At 51.3% G+C, this 19,302-nt stretch overlaps 4 protein-coding genes across 4 annotated transcripts; all 4 read left to right on the top strand.

Annotated features, from left to right (window-relative positions):
• Positions 1-229: 229 nt before the first annotated feature.
• On the top strand, positions 230-2,090 carry LOC118589452 (hemoglobin subunit zeta). The gene is made up of 3 exons (XM_036196751.1): positions 230-597; positions 1,550-1,754; positions 1,863-2,090. Exons 1-3 carry the CDS (start codon positions 503-505, stop codon positions 1,989-1,991), a joined length of 429 nt encoding a protein of 142 aa, XP_036052644.1. The 5' UTR covers positions 230-502; the 3' UTR covers positions 1,992-2,090.
• Positions 2,091-7,307: 5,217 nt separating this feature from the next.
• LOC118590426 (hemoglobin subunit alpha) lies at positions 7,308-8,202 on the top strand. Its single transcript, XM_036198421.1, has 3 exons — positions 7,308-7,460; positions 7,584-7,788; positions 7,966-8,202. Exons 1-3 carry the CDS (start codon positions 7,366-7,368, stop codon positions 8,092-8,094), a joined length of 429 nt encoding a protein of 142 aa, XP_036054314.1. The 5' UTR covers positions 7,308-7,365; the 3' UTR covers positions 8,095-8,202.
• A 5,979-nt stretch (positions 8,203-14,181) lies between these two features.
• Positions 14,182-15,070, top strand: LOC118588218 (hemoglobin subunit alpha). The gene is made up of 3 exons (XM_036194420.1): positions 14,182-14,328; positions 14,452-14,656; positions 14,834-15,070. The coding sequence occupies exons 1-3, from the start codon at positions 14,234-14,236 to the stop codon at positions 14,960-14,962; spliced, it is 429 nt and encodes a 142-aa protein (XP_036050313.1). The 5' UTR covers positions 14,182-14,233; the 3' UTR covers positions 14,963-15,070.
• A 3,192-nt stretch (positions 15,071-18,262) lies between these two features.
• On the top strand, positions 18,263-18,948 carry LOC118588352 (hemoglobin subunit theta-1-like). The gene is made up of 2 exons (XM_036194614.1): positions 18,263-18,685; positions 18,788-18,948. The coding sequence occupies exons 1-2, from the start codon at positions 18,278-18,280 to the stop codon at positions 18,914-18,916; spliced, it is 537 nt and encodes a 178-aa protein (XP_036050507.1). The 5' UTR covers positions 18,263-18,277; the 3' UTR covers positions 18,917-18,948.
• Positions 18,949-19,302: the final 354 nt, after the last annotated feature.

Raw genomic sequence — 19,302 nt, 5'->3', positions numbered from 1 at the left:
CCTCCTGGTGAGAGCAGACTTCCATACTCTTCCCTCAGCGCTGAGTGAGAGGGCCTACTACTTCCTTGGAGGAAACCCAAGAGTCACGGGAACTAGGGGACATGGATGGCACAAGCAATTTGTGATTCTGAAATGAGTAGGGACAGTGCGGATCTGGACACAAGGGATGACCTCCTGACATGGCTGGGCCCCTATCTCTCCTGGATTCTGTGCAGGACAATGACCAACACACCCACCCTTAGACCGAGGGGAGTGTGGGCAGGAGCGATAGCACCTGACCTCCAAGTCCCACCAGGCCCTGATCCCCTTGTTCTGTGTCTGATAACAGGACCCACCTACAAGCCCCCTCCCCTCTCCCAACCAGTGGTCACAGCCAGGCAGGGCCCCTGACTTTGTGTATATAAGGGGACACTGGGGACAAGCACCAGCAGGCCAGCCCTGAGTGCATTCAGCTCCAGTGCATTCAGCTCCAGCACAGCCTCCAACGCTCACCACCACCACCATGTCTCTGATGAAGAATGAGAGAGCTATCATCCTGTCCATGTGGGACAAGATGGCTTCGCAGGCTGAGGCCATTGGCACCGAGACTCTGGAAAGGTAAGTCCAGGCACCGTGGCTTGGGTAACCAAATGAGAAGCCAGGGGTCAGTAAAAAGGGAGTGACAAGAAAAAGTTCATGGGGAGAAGCCACTGAGAAGGGGCCATGAGGAGGGGCTGGTGAGGATGGTGAGGACTGAGAAGATGAGGTAAACACGGTGAAGAGTGACTGGCCGGAAGGGACTGTGAGAACAGTGCTTGTAAGGAGGGGTCCTGGTGGGCCGATGAGCTGCGAGAGGAGGTGGACCGGCATTCACAGTCCTCCACATGGCTCTGCACGTCTTCGTTGAATGAACAGGAATGAATAGATAAAAGAAAGAGGGGCAGACAGTGAGCAGATACTGTGGAGCCTGGTGCAACAGGAAACAGTAACATCAATCTTGGGTTGTTTTTTTAAAAAGATTTATTTGGGGTGTGTGTGTGTGTGTGTGTGTGTGTGTGTGTGTGTGTGTGTGTGCAGGCATCAGATCCCTTTGCACCTTAGTTACAGAAGGTTGTAAGTTCTCTTCAAGGGCAGTCAGTGCTCTGGAATAGAGCCCACTGAGCCATCTCTCTAGACCCGGCTTTTGGTTTATGTTTTGTATTATCTGATGTACATTTTTTGCGCTTAATTTCAATATTTTATTTTGTGTTCTTTGATGTTTTGCCTGCATGTATATCAGTGTTAGGGTGTCAGAAACCCTGGAACTGGAGTTACAGACCGTTGTGAAGAGCCACAAGGGTGCTGGGAACTAAACCTGGGTCCTCTGGAAGAACAGTCAGTGCTCTTAACTGCTGAGCCATCTCTCCAGCCCTTAATTTCATTTCTTTAAATGCTGCATAAAAATATTGTTTTGTTTTGCTTTTCTGTGTGGTACGTCTTTGTGTACCCCTTAAATTTTGAGCCCAAGGCAAGAGCCAGGGTCCTAGCCTAAGGAGCACCCACAAAGCTAACGCTTTCTCCCGCCCCCCAGGCTCTTCTGCAGCTACCCGCAGACGAAGACCTATTTCCCGCACTTCGACCTGCACCATGGGTCGCAGCAGCTGCGTGTCCACGGCTCCAAGATCTTGGCTGCTGTAGGCGACGCCGTTAAGAACATCGACAACCTCTCGAGCGCTCTGACCAAGCTGAGCGAGCTGCATGCCTACATCCTGCGTGTGGACCCGGTCAACTTTAAGGTGGGTTGGTGAGAATGGAGGGGAGATCAGCAGGGAAGGACTCAAAGCAGGAAAGCGGGTGAGGTCTCCGCTGCACTGTGCACTGAATCTCCCTCCCCGCTTCCGCAGCTCCTGTCCCACTGTCTACTGGTCACCCTGGCCTCACGCTTCCCGGCCGACTTCACCGCTGAGGTCCACGAAGCCTGGGACAAGTTCATGTCTATCCTGTCTTCCATCCTGACTGAGAAGTACCGCTAAGCGCCACGCCACAACCCCCAAGATGGGCTACGACCCTTCTCCTCCCCTTCACTGAACCCTCCCTCGGGTCTTTCCAGTAGCCCCCAATAAATGGTTGAAAATAGAAATAACTGGTCCTGTGTTCTCATTCTCGGAGGGAAACGGGAATGGGGACGCTACGGGATGCACAGGGGCTTCGCAGCAAAGTTGTAGACCCTAGTGCCACACACTGCCTAAAGGACATTCCTAGGGTGGTTGGGGGAGGGTCTTGCGCTTAGGGTCCCCCAGAGTCACAGCACGCAGGAAGCAGAGCATCCCAGGGCCATCCCACGCGGGTCCTCGGTCAGATGTGCAGCTGGGCTGCTTTCTTCCCAAATCGCTTCACACAGAGTGGCGGTGGGTGTCAGGAATTCCCCGAAGTCTGACGTCACAGCTCCCGCCGCCCTGTCAGCTGCGGGGAGGGAGTATCCCTGTCCTTAAAGAACAGATGATTTCCTGCCTGGGTTCTTTCTGGCTCCCTCCTGACAGAGCAGTAACTGGCTTCTTAGGAGTAATTACAGGTTCTGGGAGCTCACAACGAAGACACCCACATACAGGATTGAGCCGAGCCAGAAGCCCCAACCGCAGGCCTCACTCCGGGCATGTTTCTGTGGACAGGCGGAGGGGGTTCTGCGTTGCTACTGAGCTCAGCGGATCAGGGCGATCTGGGGGGTGGGGATGGGGATAGGGGGCTCTGATGAAGAGGCGGGGCACGTGGCCCCTGAGACCTCCATGACTGTACCAAACTCAGCACCCAGGAGTGCGGCCATATTGCACCTGACTGCCCGCCACCGGGCACACTTAGAGGCGCAACTGTTATTGGGTGGAAATGGAGGGGTCTCCAGGGCCTCTAGGAAGCAGCCCAGGACCAGCCCATGCAGGTCTTCAGATCTTAGCCCTCTACCTTACAATGTCAGGGATGTAGGGCATAGGTATTTCTCTGGGGCGCTAAACGAAGTGCAAGGGTTAGTGGGAACCACACGGCTGCCCTGCCTGCTGAGGCAGGCTATTCATGCTGTACCCCAACACCAAGATTTCCCACAACTAAATAAATGCTTGTCAGAGAGGCGCTAAGCTTCGGACCACGCATGCCCGTGGCTATGTCCTGTGCAGTATCTGGACACCCGTCTGCAGATCTGACAGGTTCTGGTGCTTCGGGTGGGCCCTACCAACTTTCCTGTGAGTTTATCTGGCCTACATAAGGGTCTGGAGCACAGCTGGGTGTGTTCAACAGAAGTTACTGTGGCTGAATGGCTGACTCATCCCTTTTTCTAAAACTGCTAATCCAGTGTTTCAGGGTAGTACTGGCTTCCCATTTGCAGGGTGAGTTCACTGTGGATATGCAGGCAGAGGGGGACAAAGTTGTGTGGAGCTAACTGAAAAGTACTGCTAAGTTGCTGGCCTCAGTCTGTGCACATCCGTAAACCAAGGCTTCAAAATGGTGTATGACATTTTGGAGAACTAGAAGGGTTACATCCCCGTTGCAGAACAAAGAAGTTCAATATCCCTCAGATAGTCCCCTAGAATTAGTAAATGTCCATTCAGGCTTGTCCTCCTATGATGAAGGCAGGGGAGTGTATTCTTTTCCAAGTCAAATCTGGCACCAAGGTGTGTCATAGCATCCCCAAGGCAGATTTGTATCTTCTCATGCATCCATTCTCCCTTCATCTCCTCCTTTGCTGGGACTTCAGCAGCCAATCCCCTGGACTTCTGCAAACAAGGATGGGACCAAGCCCCTGGGATCAAGTGTATAACCGGAAGCCTGGTAAAGATGGGCAGGTCCAGGCTTCACCTCTGTTCCTTTCCACTCCTGTTCCTTCCTAGCATACTCTCTCTGCAACAGTCCTTGACCTGGAACAAGTTGTCCCTTCTTCTGAACCTCACTCATAGCATGGGGAGAGTTGGGGATTATTGGTGGCCACATCGTGGCAGAGAGATCACATTGACAAGCTGGTTGATTCTGTGCATGTATGAGCTGTCAAGCAGACAACCCTGAACTCACTAGGTTTTTCAAATTAATTTGAGATCACAGTGCATGGTAGATACCAGACAGTAGCTCCCCACCCAATCCTGGATACTTAAACTTTGGGGCTCTTTCCCACACGATGTCTCAACCCTCCCAGGTTGACTGGGGAGCAAAAATCACAGGACTCCTGTGGTTTGTTGGCAAAGAACAAAAACTAAAGAGCGCGATTGTGAAGCTTTGTAAACACTGGATACATATGGTCTCCAGGATAACACGCTGTAGTGTAGGGAGCACTAGACCTGGTCTGGCTCAATGCCAGATCTGAAAAGGGATGCCCTGTCCGTGCCTCCCTGAATCCTCCAGTAGCTGGCACTGAGAACCTGTTACCCTGAATTGCCCGAACACTAGCTGAGCAGAGAGAGCAGGGAAGTTAACACCCATCCTCCTTTGCTACGTGGGCCCATCATGGCTGTAGTCCTTGGGAAAACATGATAGAAGATAGAAGGTTGCATGGCCAGGGAATTGGGTCAGCCAGTAAAGGTACTTGCCATGAAGCCCGAGGACCTCAGTAAAGTCCCCAAGACTGACATGGTAGAAGGAAAGAATGACTTCCACACATGTGCCATGGCATACACACAACAAGCAAACAAACAAGTCAAGTCTGGGTCTGGGCCACATAAGGATGGATTGTGCATTTAGTAGTTTCTAGAAACTGCAAGAACCACAGGATACCATGGTTTACGGCATACAGAGCCTGGTCTCTGCCTACACAGTACTCACAGCACTGTGAGACTTAAAGCAAGGCCTAACCCCTCCCATCCGCACGTTCCCTAGATGAATGAGCTGAGCCCAAGAACCTGGCTGCACTCACACCCTACCACAGTACACTACCTCAGCCATCTCCTGAACACTGTACATAAATGCTCCGTGCTCCCCAGTTCCAGTGGTTCTGGTTCGGACACAGACTCAGAAAGAACACACCATGGTTCTCTCTGTTGATGATAAGGCTGACATCGGAGCTATCTGGGACAAAGTAAAAAGGCATAAGGCTGACTAGTGTTAGGAGACCCTGGAGAGATGAGGAGTCTTCTGCTTTCTCCCTTGCTCTAACTCCTGGGTGGGACACCAAAAGCCACCCATCAGTCCAGTTTACAGTCCCTAACCAAACTTCCCCTAACCTTTCCCAATTCCCTTTACCCACGACCACCGCTTCTCTTCACAGGCTGTTCAGCAGCTTCTTCAGGACCTACTCCCCCGATGACAACCAGAACCCTGACGCTGTCCAGGTCAGGACCCAAGGCAAGGAGGTAGCTCCTGTGCTGAGCCACGCTGTGGACCAAATGAACAACATCCCTACTATCTTGTAGGCTCTGAGTGGACTACATGCCCGCCAGCTGTGTGTATCCCAGGCCAACTTCAAAGTCAGCAAGCAGGAAGGACTCAGAAAGATAAAGGGGAGAGATCTTCAGAACTTGAAACCAATTCCAAGGGTTCCAGAAAATGAAGCTTCTTATGGCCAGAAGCTAGCCTCCAGATACTGTTAAACCAGAACCTTGGGATCTGAACCCTGCCCTATTAGGCCCTCCTTCCTTTCCACATCTACATGCCCTGGGCTAAATAAAATCTGTCTGGATGGTAACCTATGTGTCTGGGGTCTCTGCGTCACCGACATGTCAGCAGTGACTATGATTCTACTGACTTGGCCCAAGGGCCTCTCTGCAGCTGCAATGGGAAAGGGGAGCCGGTGTGAAATTCTGGAGAGAAGGGCTGTGAACCATTCCCATAGCCTGGGAAAAGCCAACATTCCCAGGAGGGTTGTTACAGGGGACTGAGGAGGAGAGTCCCAGATGCGCTGCCTCCTTGGAAATGTCATTGACCCTTACCAGCTAAACATACAACACAGATCACTGCAGAACACATCTTCAGGGCAGTGGGCCCAGCTAATATAGAGGCTGAGGCAGGGTTAAAATGACTAATTCAAGGCCAGGCTCAGCTTGAAAAAAACTAAGCTAGGTGTTATGGTGCAAACTGAAACCCCACAACTTGAAAGGTGGAAGCAGGAAGGTCTCAAGTTCAAGATCAGTGGAAGCAAACAAAAAAAATTCTCATCCAGGCTCAGCAATATGAGGTATAAAGGGCAGCCACATGAACACCTGTCCTGAGACTCAGAAGGAAAAAAGCAAAGAAGGGAAGGGAGAAAAAAAGAAGTGAAAGGAAGAAAGGAAGAAAAGAAGGAAGGAAGGAAGGAAGGAAGGAAGGAAGGGAGGAGAGAAAAGAGAGAAAGAAGAAACAGACAGCCATTGGGACTTCAGACACTTTTGTGATTCCAGTTGGGAAGTCAGTTCCTCTGCTCTGTCTCCCTCAAGCCAAGTCACAGAAGTTGGAACTGAGCCCAGGAGCTTCCACTGACCACCGCCTCATGCTCTGCTTTATCATACATCTACTTTTGCAGTGCTGGAACTGAATCCAGAACCTTCCTCACACTAGGCACATTCCGCCATCCAGTTAAACTCCCTGCTTCTTTGCTATTGTTTGCTACTACAACAAAGATGGGCTCTCTCTTTGCAGAGGCTGACCTTTGATTCCTGGGCTCACCCTGACAGTACCTGAGGTCCCCCACCTGTGACACCAAAACCAGCTCTTGGTACTTTTCCCTTGCATCCATGGGAGCACTGGGAGCACTGGGCAGCTAAGATGAGTCAGGGAGTCTGCTGGCCTGCCCCTGCAGTTCTCTGCTCTTAGGAGGCTGAGCCAGGAGGTTCACTTGAGCCAAAGGATTCCAGGCCAGCCTGGACAACAGAGCAAAACCTGTCCACACAAAAGGAGGAAAGGGAGAGCGAAGGGAGAGAAAAGAAAGGAGGATCCAGGAGAGCAGAGGGTAGACAAAGACAAGAGAGAGGGAAGAGGGGAGAGAAGACAGGGAGAGGGCTCCTCTGTGGGTCCCTAGCATCTTACCCTTCTTGTTTCAGGAAGAGTGTGGAGCCAGAGCAGGGAGTGTGTGGGTTAGGAAGGGGTGTGAGAAGCTGGGACCCAGGGCAAGGTGGAGGGGGGTGGGCACTGCTCAGGCTTGTCTGAGCGACTTCCTTCTCTGCCCAAGGCACTAGACCCCTTACTTCTTCCCAAACACCATCACTGGAGACAAAGGAAGAAGCGAGAAGCACCCAACAGGGTGATGAGGATTCCCTCTCCCCCTCCCCTCCCGCCTCCCCGGACCTATCGCTGCCTCCCTGACACCCGGAGCCCCCTGCCGGCTTCGCTCTGCAGCGCACAGCCCTAGCCAGCCAATGAGGGCCGCCTCGAGGGCGTGGCCCAGGCGCCCCAGGTATAAAGGTGCAATTTGCAGCAGCTCCAACACACTTCTGATTCTCACAGACTCAGGAAAGAATCACCATGGTGCTCTCTGCGGAGGACAAGGCCAACGTCAAGGCTGCCTGGAGCAAGATTGGCGGCCACGGTGCTGAATATGGCGCCGAGGCTCTAGAGAGGTGAGACCTGGGCCTCTGCTCTGTAAGGACCACGGGATCCGAAGCAGATCTGGTGCTCAGCGGACAGGCAGCCCCTACCTGTGCTGTCCTGTGACCTCCTCAACTCCCACCTTCTTCCCACAGGATGTTCGATAGCTTCCCCACCACCAAGACCTACTTCCCCCACTTTGATGTAAGCCACGGCTCTGCCCAGGTCAAAGCGCACGGCGCGAAGGTCGCCAGCGCCCTGGCCACCGCCGCTGGCCACCTGGATGACCTGCCCGGTGCCCTGTCTGCTCTGAGCGACCTGCACGCTCACAAGCTGCGTGTGGACCCTGTCAACTTCAAGGTGTGTGCTCGAGCCTGACGGCAGCGGCGGGAGCAGGGGCGTGGGGGCAGGATCTGGGACCTGCAGGGAGGGCGTGGGGCCCCTCGTGCCCAGGGCAGGGAACCCAGTGGTTCCAGAAAGGGAACCCAGGCAGCTAGGGCATCTACTGCCACGGACTGACCCTTCCTGTCTCCGCAGCTCCTGAGCCACTGCCTGCTGGTGACCCTGGCCAACCACCTCCCCGCCGAGTTCACCCCCGCGGTGCACGCTTCTCTGGACAAATTCCTTGCCTCTGTGAGCACCGTGCTGACCTCCAAGTACCGTTAAGTTGGAGCCTTGGGGCTGCCTCCTGCCAGGCTTGCCTTCTGGCCAGGCCCTCCTCCCTCCCTCGCACCTGTACCTCTTGGTCTTTGAATAAAGTCTAAGTAGGAAGAAGCCTGTGTCCCTGAGTTGTCTGCATCTGCAAAGGTGCGGTGTGGGGAGCCTCCAGGACCTCAGCAGTGGTTCTCACCTTCCTAATGCTGTCACCCTCTAATACACTTGCTCCCGTTGTGGTGACAGGAAATCATTTTGTTGCTACTTCATCAATGTAATTTTGCTACAGCTGTGAATGCTAACGTAACTATCTGCTGTGCAGGGCATCTGCTCTATGATGTCCAAAGGGGTCACAATCCATAGCAGAGCCTCTAGGGCCTCTGGAGTCTAGGGGGACACATCCCTAGCCTGGGACTTAGGTCCCCTGTGCTGAGGCAGAAGGCCAGACAAGAGCAGGAGGAAAGAGAAGGGGAAGTGGAGGGAGGGGAAGAGGAGCCAAGCAGAGTCGTCTGCCCAGGGTTTGTGGACAGCCTCTTGTCACTCCTACTCTGGGCTTCCCACCAGGTTCAACATGAATTTGCTGGAATAGTTTCCTTCTCTCCTGCTACCTTTCAACACACACACCCCACATTCACCCAAAGTCAGCGGGTGTCGGAACTCACCTATAGATACAGTTCTATGTCTGTAGCACAAACCTAGACTTAGAACTCTATAATTCCAGCTTCAAAGGGATTGATCCCATGCCCTCTTCTACACTCCATAGGTGCCTGCATTCACAAGTGCACAGGCAAACACTTAGACTGATGCATATTTCTTATACTTAGCTCTGGCTGATCTGGAGCTTACCATATACACTAGACTGGCTTCAAACCATTAGAGATCCACCTGTGTCTGTCTCCCCAGCACTAGAATTACAGGTGTGTTCCTCCATGCTCAGCTATATGTAGATAGATGGATGGATGGATGGATGGATGGATGGATGGATGGATGAGTGTTTTCTATGTTTGGTGTATAGCATGTGCATGCAGTGTCCTCAGAGGCCAGAAGAGGGTGTTAGATCTCCTGGATCTGGAGATACAGATGGTTGTGAGTTTCCACATGTGCTCAGGAAATCAATCCAGGTCGTGTGGAAATCAACCAATGTTCCTAAATGCTGAGCCATCTCTGCAGCTCTGGCTATCTCAAATTTTAAAACAACAACAAAAAAGCCACAGGGTGGTGTGTGGTGGGATACGTCTTTTAACTTCAGTACTCTGGGGACAGAAGCTGGTGGATTTCTGCAAGTTCAAGACTAGCATATTCTACAAAGTGAGCCCCGGGCAGCAACAGCTCATGGTGAGGCCTTGCCTCAAATTAAATATAAAGAAGTAAACAAATGATTCAGGAATGATGGGTTAGAAACTATGAACTTGTTCTGTTCTTACCCAGCACTCAAGCGGTTCTCAGCATCCACATCAGGCAGCACCTCAAGAGCCTGAAAGCCCAGTAGTAGTGAGGTCTGAGACCTCTGGCTTCCATGGACACTTCACACAGGGGCATAGAAATATATACAGATATAAAAATGATAAAAGATACTTTAAATGCCGGGCGATAGTGACATACACCTTTAATCCCCATACTCAGGAGGCAGATGGAGGCAGGAGGTTCTCTGAGCTTGAGGCGAGTTTTTCTGTGTATGAATGTTTTGCCTGCATGTGTCTGTGACCTGCAGTTGTGCCTGGTGACCATGAAGGTCAGGAGTGTCATATCCCCATATGGAACTGCAGTTACAGATGGTTGTGAGCCACCTCGTAGGTGCTGGAAATTGAACTCAGGTCCTCTGAAAGAGCAACAATTGCTCTAAACAGCTGAGCCATCTATCAAGCCTCACCTATAGGAGAGGATTTCTCTCTATACCTGCCTGGCTGTCCTGGAACTCAGTTTGTAGACTGGGCTGGTCTTGAACACACTAAGATCTGCTTGCCTCTCTATCCCACATGCTACGATGTAAACATTGCACCGCCATTCTAGCTGTCTTAGTTAGGGTTTCTGTAGCTGTAAAGAGACTCCAGGACCATGGCAACTCTAATAGAAAAAAACATTTAATTTGGGGGGCTCGTTTACAGTTCAGAGGTCCATCCCATTCTCATCGTGACAAGGAGCAGAGCAGCATGAAGGCTGATGTGGTACTGGTTACATGTCCATCAGATAGTAACAGGAAGTCAACTGAGACACCAGGAGGTGTCCTGAGCATAGGAAACCTCAAAGCCTGTCCCCACAGTGACACACTTCCTTCAACACGGCCATGCCCACTCCAACAAAGCCACACCTCCTAATAGTGCCACTCTCTACGAGATTATGGGAATTTAGGGGTGAATTACATTTAAACTACCACACTCGGCTACATATTTGTTTAGTTAAATAAAAATAAATCTAGTCTGGGTGGTGGTGGCACACGCCTTTAATCCCAGCAATCTCTGTGAGTCTGAGACCGCCTGCCTTGTCTACACAACAAGATCCAGGACAGGCACCAAAAGTACACAGAGAAACCCTGTCTCAAAAACACCAAAAATAAATAAATACATACATACATAAATCAATAAATCAATCTCCAGGGGCTGGAGAGGTGGTGCAGGGGCCAGAAGCACTGACTGCTCTGCTCTTCCAGAGTGTCCGGGTTCAATTCCCAGCGTACACACGGCAGCTCACAACTGTCTGTAACTCCAGTTTCAGGGGAACTGACACCCATGGCAAAATACCAATGCCCATAAAATAAAGTAAATAAATAAAGTAAAATACATCTCTGCATAATAGTAAAAGGTACCACAAGAACAAATAACACAAGACAAACATCTTATCAAAAGTGAATATGTAGGGACAGGTGTGGTGTCACAAGTTCTTAATCAGAGCACTCCAGAGACAAAAGCAGAGAGATCTCTGTCAGTTCAAGACCAGCCTGGTCTACAGAGCACACTGCAGGCCAGTGAGACCCCATCTTAAAAAGCCAGCGTGAACACGGAATACATGTTTGTGTACTCCATCCCTGACTTACTTGTGCAGACACAGGCTGGGGAGGATGGCTTGTGGAGCTGCAGTCCAGCACGAGGGACAGCTAAGCAGCAGGTTGCAGCCAGATGCAGGTAGGTGCTCTAAAGGGAGTCTGAACACTGGTCTCACTAGAGAAGCCTCCACTGAGGGGTTGCCCTCTGCTTCCCTGGCTGTTAGCAGCAGCCAGAAACTCTCCTGTCCTCGGTCTGAGGCCACAGGCTCCGGGCTGGCATCTTTGACTGTCTGACTGGGTGGGTATCGTGTTCTGGAACATCATCAAGGTGGCCAGGTCGTTCCCCCAAGGTGCCAGTGTATGTTGCAGTGGATACAGCTTTCAGGAGGGTGGCAAGTACCACATTGGGTGGCTTCTGGGCAAGGACTGCTCTGAGTACTTGGGCAGTTCATTCTTCCCCTCCCCTGTGGACTTGGTTCCCTCACAGCCAACTCACTTTATTTTTTTAAAGATTTATTTTTTATTTTCAGTTGTGGGCATGCATGCCTGCACGTATGCCATGTGTGTGGATACCTACAGAAGTCAGAGAAGGTAATGAACCCCAAGAAAATGGAGCTGGAGTTAGAGGTGGTGCTATCAACCTCACATGGCTGCTGGGACCCACACTCAGGTCCTCTGGAAGGGCAGCAAGCACTCCTCACTGCTGAGCTGTCTCTGCAGCCACCTCATTTGTACTTATATATAGGAAAACATGTAAGATATAAGCTAAAGTCACCCAAGCTTCCACACCCTGTTGCGTTATCAATGGCAGAGGGTCTCTGTCATATCTCTCCACCCAGAGAAGGCTGAGGTAAAGTTTGGGACTGAGCCCAAAGTCCTCAAAGTCTAAACAATGACACATCTGGATTTAAAGAGGGATGTGGGAAGGGAGCAGGAAAGAGTTGAGGAAGGGGTGTGGAGGAGAGGAGAAGGAGCAGAAGAGGAGTGGAAGGAGAGGAGAGGAGACTAGACAAGAGGAGAGGACAGGAGGAGAGAGGAAGGAAGAGGAGAGGAGGGGAAGGGAGGAGAGGGGAAGGAAAGGGAGGAGAGAACAGAAGAGAAGAGAGGAGAGGGTAGGGAGAGGACAGGAGAGGTAGGGAGGGGAGAGAAAAGGAGAGGAATTTGGCTGCTTTTATGCTCCCCAAGACTAAGTCTTACCCTTTAAGGATCTCAGGGAGCAGAGACTGAAACAGAATAGGTAGAGGGCCAGGCTCTGGCCATGGTATGTCTCTAACTCCACAGCATCTTATCGGTCTTGTCCTCAGAGCCAGGATGAAGCTGAGGCTGGGACTGGGGCAGAAGGTAGAGGTGCAGGGTAGGAAAGAGTAGGAAGCATGCTGCTGGGCAGTTCTGCAAAAGGATGAAAGTCTGTGCCCCAGGTAGTGGGACCTCAAGTCTTACAGATGCCTGTCTGGGGGAGGAGAGCAGCAAAGGGGAGGGAGCCCCTGAATCTAAGGTTGGGGTCAGTACAGCTACACCCACAAGCTTTTTGCTGCTGTGAGTACAGAGCTGACCTCCAAATACTGTAACCCAGACTTGCAACACAGCCATCACCCTCTCAGCCCATGACCAGGCCCTCCTTCCTGTCCTACACTCCAGCCTCTTGGTCTGAATAAAATGTGTGTGCATCTGAGTTGTCTATGTCCCTGACATGTCAACAGAGCATGGTCCTACTGTCTTGTCCCAGGGGTCTTTCTGCAGCAGCAGTGGGGGAGGACAGCAAGAGCAAAGGTGCAGAGATGTCTCTGATCAAGGCCTCTGGGGAGGACTGGCCTTCAAGAAGTCCTCTCAGGAGCCAGAGAAGGAAAGTCCTAATAATATATGCCACTTCTTTTGAAATATGACTTGACCCATACCAGCTAAGCACAAACCAAACATCACAGCAGAACAACTGTACACACACACACACACACACAGACACAGACACACACACACACACACACACAGACACACACACTGGAAAAAAAAAAAGAAATGGACAGAGGGGAAGAGAGAAAAATCAGAAAGAATGAGAGAAAAGAGAGAAAGAAGAAACAGACAGCCATTGGGACTTCAGACACTTTTGTGATTCCAGTTGGGAAGTCAGTTCCTCTGCTCTGTCTCCCTCAAGCCAAGTCACAGAAGTTGGAACTGAGCCCAGGAGCTTCCACTGACCACCGCCTCATGCTCTGCTTTATCATACATCTACTTTTGCAGTGCTGGGACTGAATCCAGAACCTTCCTCACACTAGGCACATTCTGCCATCCAGTTACACTCCCTGCTTCTTTGCTATTGTTTGCTACTACAACAAAGATGGGCTCTCTCTTTGCAGAGGCTGACCTTTGATTCCTGGGCTCACCCTGACAGTACCTGAGGTCCCCCACCTGTGACACCAAAACCAGCTCTTGGTACTTTTCCCTTGCATCCATGGGAGCACTGGGAGCACTGGGCAGCTAAGATGAGTCAGGGAGTCTGCTGGCCTGCCCCTGCAGTTCTCTGCTCTTAGGAGGCTGAGCCAGGAGGTTCACTTGAGCCAAAGGATTCCAGGCCAGCCTAGACAACAGAGCAAAACCTGTCCACACAAAAGGAGGAAAGGGAAAGCGAAGGGAGAGAAAAGAAAGGAGGATCCAGGAGAGCAGAGAGTAGACAAAGACAAGAGAGAGGGAAGAGGGGAGAGAAGACAGGGAGAGGGCTCCTCTGTGGGTCCCTAGCATCTTACCCTTCTTGTTTCAGGAAGAGTGTGGAGCCAGAGAAGGGAGTGTGGGTTAGGAAGGAGAGTGAGAAGCTGGGACCCAGGGCAAGGTGGAGGGGGGTGGGCACTGCTCAGGCTTGTCTGAGCGACTTCCTTCTCTGCCCAAGGCACTAGACCCCTTACTTCTTCCCAAACACCATCACTGGAGACAAAGGAAGAAGCAAGAAGCACCCAACAGGGTGATGAGGATTCCCTCTCCCCCTCCCCTCCCGCCTCCCCGGGCCGATCGCTGCCTCCCTGACACCCGGAGCCCCCTGCCGGCTTCGCTCTGCAGCGCACAGCCCTAGCCAGCCAATGAGGGCCGCCTCGAGGGCGTGGCCCAGGCGCCCCAGGTATAAAGGTGCAACTTGCAGCAGCTCCAACACACTTCTGATTCTCACAGACTCAGGAAAGAATCACCATGGTGCTCTCTGCGGAGGACAAGGCCAACGTCAAGGCCGCCTGGAGCAAGATTGGCGGCCACGGTGCTGAATATGGCGCCGAGGCTCTAGAGAGGTGAGACCGGGGCCTCTGCTCTGTAAGGACCACGGGATCCGAAGCAGATCTGGTGCTCAGCGGACAGGCAGCCCCTACCTGTGCTGTCCTGTGACCTCCTCAACTCCCACCTTCTTCCCACAGGATGTTCGATAGCTTCCCCACCACCAAGACCTACTTCCCCCACTTTGATGTAAGCCACGGCTCTGCCCAGGTCAAAGCGCACGGCGCGAAGGTCGCCAGCGCCCTGGCCACCGCCGCTGGCCACCTGGATGACCTGCCCGGTGCCCTGTCTGCTCTGAGCGACCTGCACGCTCACAAGCTGCGTGTGGACCCTGTCAACTTCAAGGTGTGTGCTCGAGCCTGACGGCAGCGGCGGGAGCAGGGGCGTGGGGGCAGGATCTGGGACCTGCAGGGAGGGCGTGGGGCCCCTCGTGCCCAGGGCAGGGAACCCAGTGGTTCCAGAAAGGGAACCCAGGCAGCTAGGGCATCTACTGCCACGGACTGACCCTTCCTGTCTCCGCAGCTCCTGAGCCACTGCCTGCTGGTGACCCTGGCCAACCACCTCCCCGCCGAGTTCACCCCCGCGGTGCACGCTTCTCTGGACAAATTCCTTGCCTCTGTGAGCACCGTGCTGACCTCCAAGTACCGTTAAGCTGGAGCCTTGGGGCTGCCTCCTGCCAGGCTTGCCTCCTGGCCAGGCCCTCCTCCCTCCCTCGCACCTGTACCTCTTGGTCTTTGAATAAAGTCTAAGTAGGAAGAAGCCTGTGTCCCTGAGTTGTCTGCATCTGCAAAGGTGCGGTGTGGGGAGCCTCCAGGACCTCAGCAGTGGTTCTCACCTTCCTAATGCTGTCACCCTCTAATACACTTGCTCCCGTTGTGGTGACAGGAAATCATTTTGTTGCTACTTCATCAATGTAATTTTGCTACAGCTGTGAATGCTAACGTAACTATCTGCTGTGCAGGGCATCTGCTCTATGATGTCCAAAGGGGTCACAATCCATAGCAGAGCCTCTAGGGCCTCTGGAGTCTAGGGGGACACATCCCTAGCCTGGGACTTAGGTCCCCTGTGCTGAGGCAGAAGGCCAGACAAGAGCAGGAGGAAAGAGAAGGGAAAGTGGAGGGAGGGGAAGAGGAGCCAAGCAGAGTCGTCTGCCCAGGGTTTGTGGACAGCCTCTTGTCCTGCAGTACCTGGCTGGGTTCACTCCTACCCTGGGCTTCCCACCAGGTTCAACATGAATTTGCTGGAATAGTTTCCTTCTCTCCTGCTACCTTTCAACACACACACACACACACACACACACACACACACACACACACACACACACACACATGCCTTCTCCCTACAGAGCATGCCTGTCTGGGGCAGCAGTAGACTTGCCTCAGTCCATCCCAAGGCCGCCACTCACAGCTCTGTCTTCCTTCCTGAGTCAAATGATCCTGTTTGGAGAGTTCCTATCTCAGGCCCTCTCAAGCAGTGATGTCCTAACACTGCTTGTACTTTAGTGTGGGCTCTACTAGAAAACAGCAGGAAATAGAGAGCTGTCCCAAGAGCACACGGGTAGGCAACAGGAGACACACATCCAATAATGTCTGCTGTGCCTTCCTGTCTTTCTACCTTTCTGTCTGTCTTCCTCTCTTTTTTCTTTTCTTTTCTTTCTTTTTTTTATTCATTTCACATAGGTCTTCACGTACCCCAGGCTGGGCTCCAACAATTTATGTAGCCCAGGATGACCCTGAGCTCCTGATCCTCTTGCTTCTAACTCCTGAGCCCTGAGATTTCAGATATGTCTCTATTCCCAGTTAGTGCAGTGCTTGGGAATTGAACTCAGGGCTGGATGTGCACATACGTACACACACACATATTATATACATACACACATACATGTGCACATATATACATATGTACATATGCACATATTAAATGACAAACCTTCTGCCAGCTGAACTACACTTGCCCCTCACAATAGAATATTCTTCAGCCATTGACACAAAAGAGTAAATTTCTTATACTATGTGACTGATCCTTTTAAAAAGTGTTGAGGGCTGGAGAGATGGCTCAGAGGTTAAGAGCACCAACTGCTCCTCCAGAGGTCCTGAGTTCAATTCCTAGCAACCACATGGTGGCTCACAACCATCTGTAATGAGATCTGGCGCCCTCTTCTGTGTACATAATAAACAAATCTTAAAAAAAAAAAAATCCTTTTTTTAAAAAAAGTGTTGAATGGAGGCCTGGAGGTGGTGGCTCACGCCTTTAATCCCAGCACTTGGGAGGCAGGGCCAGGCGGATCTCTGTGAGTTCGAGGCCAGCCTGGTCTACAGAGTGAGTTCCAAGAAAGGCACAAAGCTACACATAGAAACCCTGTCTCAAAAACAAAAAACAAACAAACAAAAAAAACCTGTTGAATGGAGGAAGCCAATCCAGCAAAGACCACAAAGTGCATGGTTTCATGTTTGTAAAATATCAAAAAAGAGCACATCTATAGTGACAGTAAGCACCCTCCAGGGTGGCAGGGGCCTTGGGAATGGATCGTACAGTTATGGCTACTGGGCTGGAGTCTGTGTTTAGGTGGAACAAGTTCTGGAAGTGGTTATCTGTGATAACATTGTGAATGGACAAAATGTAACTGATTTGTACACATCAAAGATAGCTAAACTACACAGGGCTCTGTCATAGGCCTGTAGTCCCCGAACTTGGTAAAGCATATTCACATACACACAGAGAGACAGAGAGACAAAGAGAGAAATAAAATCTTTAGTATAGTATGCCACATAGCATCCTGTGAGTGCATCCTGCTTCTTGCTATCATCATTGAGATGCATTATAGGCATCCATAAGGTTACTGTCCCCAAAGGAACTTGTCCTTGGATCCAGGCATATAATATTTCTCATCCACTTAATTGCACATTTCAAAGAATATATATATGTTTTGGTTTTGTTTGGTTTTATCGAGGCAGAGTTTCTCTGTAGTTTTTGTGCCTGTCCTGGATCTTGTTCTGTGGAGTAGGCTGGCCTCAAACTCACAGAGATCTGCCTGCCTCTGCCTCCCAAGTGCTGGGATTAAAGGCATGAGCCACCATTGCCCAGCAAAGATTATATTTTTGAAGCAGATTTGGAATTTATTAAAAGGGATTTTGTGTGCATGAGGATTTAAGGGAAGGGTAGAGAGTCAGGGTGTCATTGTGTAGATCTCGCTGGCCTGGAATTCCCTATGTAGACCCAGATGGTCTTGAACTCACGGAGATCCTTTTGCCTCTGAGTCCTGGGTGCTGGGATTAACCGGTGCTTCTGCCACCACACCCAGTTTAAAGGGGATTTTAAAGGTAGATTTACATTTCTTTAATTTTATCTTATTCCTATGGGTGTTTTGACTGCATGAATGTCTGTGTACTACTTGTATGACTGTAAAGGAAAAGGCTTGGATCCACTGGAGCTGACGTGTATGCTGGGAATCAAACCCAGGTCCTCTGGAAAAACAGCCAAGGTTCTTAATTGCTAAGCCATCTCTCCAGCTCCTTTAAACTATGTTGGATATAATGAAAAAAGATGTGCTCCAGGAAAAAAATAAGATGGAATCAAGTATAACCGGTTATGCGCTCCTGGAGGGCAAGTTTTACGCCAAGAATCAATCCTTTTCGATAGTGAGTGAGAAAAAAAAAAAAAAACACCTATAAAATATCCTACGGACTAAGGAGGCAGGATAAATTGTCGTGTCAAAATGTACACTAAAACCCATTGTAATACGGTTAGTAGTACATATTAGATACCATTGTTCATACAGTAAATACTTAAAAATGTGAGGCTTTAGGGGTCAGAGAGACAAAGGGCTGGAAGTCCAAGTTGAACCTGAATTTGGGAACACCCAGGCGACCTGGAACGCTGCCGCGCCCCCTAGTGGCCGCCTGGGTTTCCGGGCATCTTTGCACACAGCCGGGAAGCAGAGCGCGAAGCCGCCTCAGCTCAGTGAAGATGGCTCTGTCCCAGACCGACCGTGCGCTGGTTCTCGCGCTATGGAAGAAGATGAGCAGCAACGTTGGAATCTACGCGACCGAGGCCTTGGAGAGGTATGGACCCAGTCGGGTGCCCTCGGGCTCAACTTCCGATGGACGCGAGGCGAAGGCAGGCTCTCTACACCTCCCGTTCCGGATGCACCCAACTCAGTCTTCCCACAGGACCTTCGTGGCTTTCCCTTCCACCAAAACCTACTTCCCGAACATGGACCTGAGTCCCGGCTCTGGCCAGGTTAAAGCCCATGGCCAAAAGGTGGCCGATGCCCTGACTGTCGCTGCCCACCACCTGGACGACCTGCCTGGTTCTCTGTCTGCTCTCAGCCATCTGCATGCTCGCAAGCTCCGTGTGGACCCTGCTAACTTTCAGGTGAGCTGCATCTGTGGTTGCTGCATTGGTGGTCCCTTCGTGTCTGGGTGTCTGTTGGGGAGAGATAAATGAAAGGCAGAGCGGTTCTCTCTCTTCCTTCAGTTCTTCAACCACTGTCTGCTGGTGACTCTTGCCCGGCACTATCCTGGAGACTTCAGCCCCAAGATGCACGCCTCCCTGGACAAGTTTCTGAGCCTTGTGACTTCGGTACTGGTCTCCAAATATCGCTGAGGATGTTTCCTAGTGTCCCAAAAAAGGTTCCAAGAGGCGGGAATTACAGCTAAGCTGGAGTCAGACCTCCTTTGAAAGTTCCTTGTATTTTGTTTTGGTTTAGTTTTTTGTTTTGTGGTCTTATGTAAACCAGCCTAGCCTCTCAAATCCATAATATAGACTAGGTTGGTCTTGAACTACTGAGCCTTTTGTTTCCACCCCCATCCCCAACCCACCTCCCATCCCCCACGCCCACCTACCAGTACATGGATTACAAGGCATACATGGCTCACACCTGGCTCCACAAAGACGCTTTTTATTTTAATTCAACCCTTTGTTTTCTATGTTGGAGGTGAGAAGGGAGGCCTCCTGCATGCCAAAGTTCTCTGAGCTGTAGAAAGTGTAGC

Source organism: Onychomys torridus, chromosome 8 (genome assembly GCF_903995425.1).
Source record: "Onychomys torridus chromosome 8, mOncTor1.1, whole genome shotgun sequence".
In the NCBI taxonomy this organism is placed as follows: domain Eukaryota; kingdom Metazoa; phylum Chordata; class Mammalia; order Rodentia; family Cricetidae; genus Onychomys; species Onychomys torridus.
The sequence above is the reverse complement of the archived record's forward strand: the minus strand, read 5'-3'. Positions and strand labels throughout refer to the sequence as shown.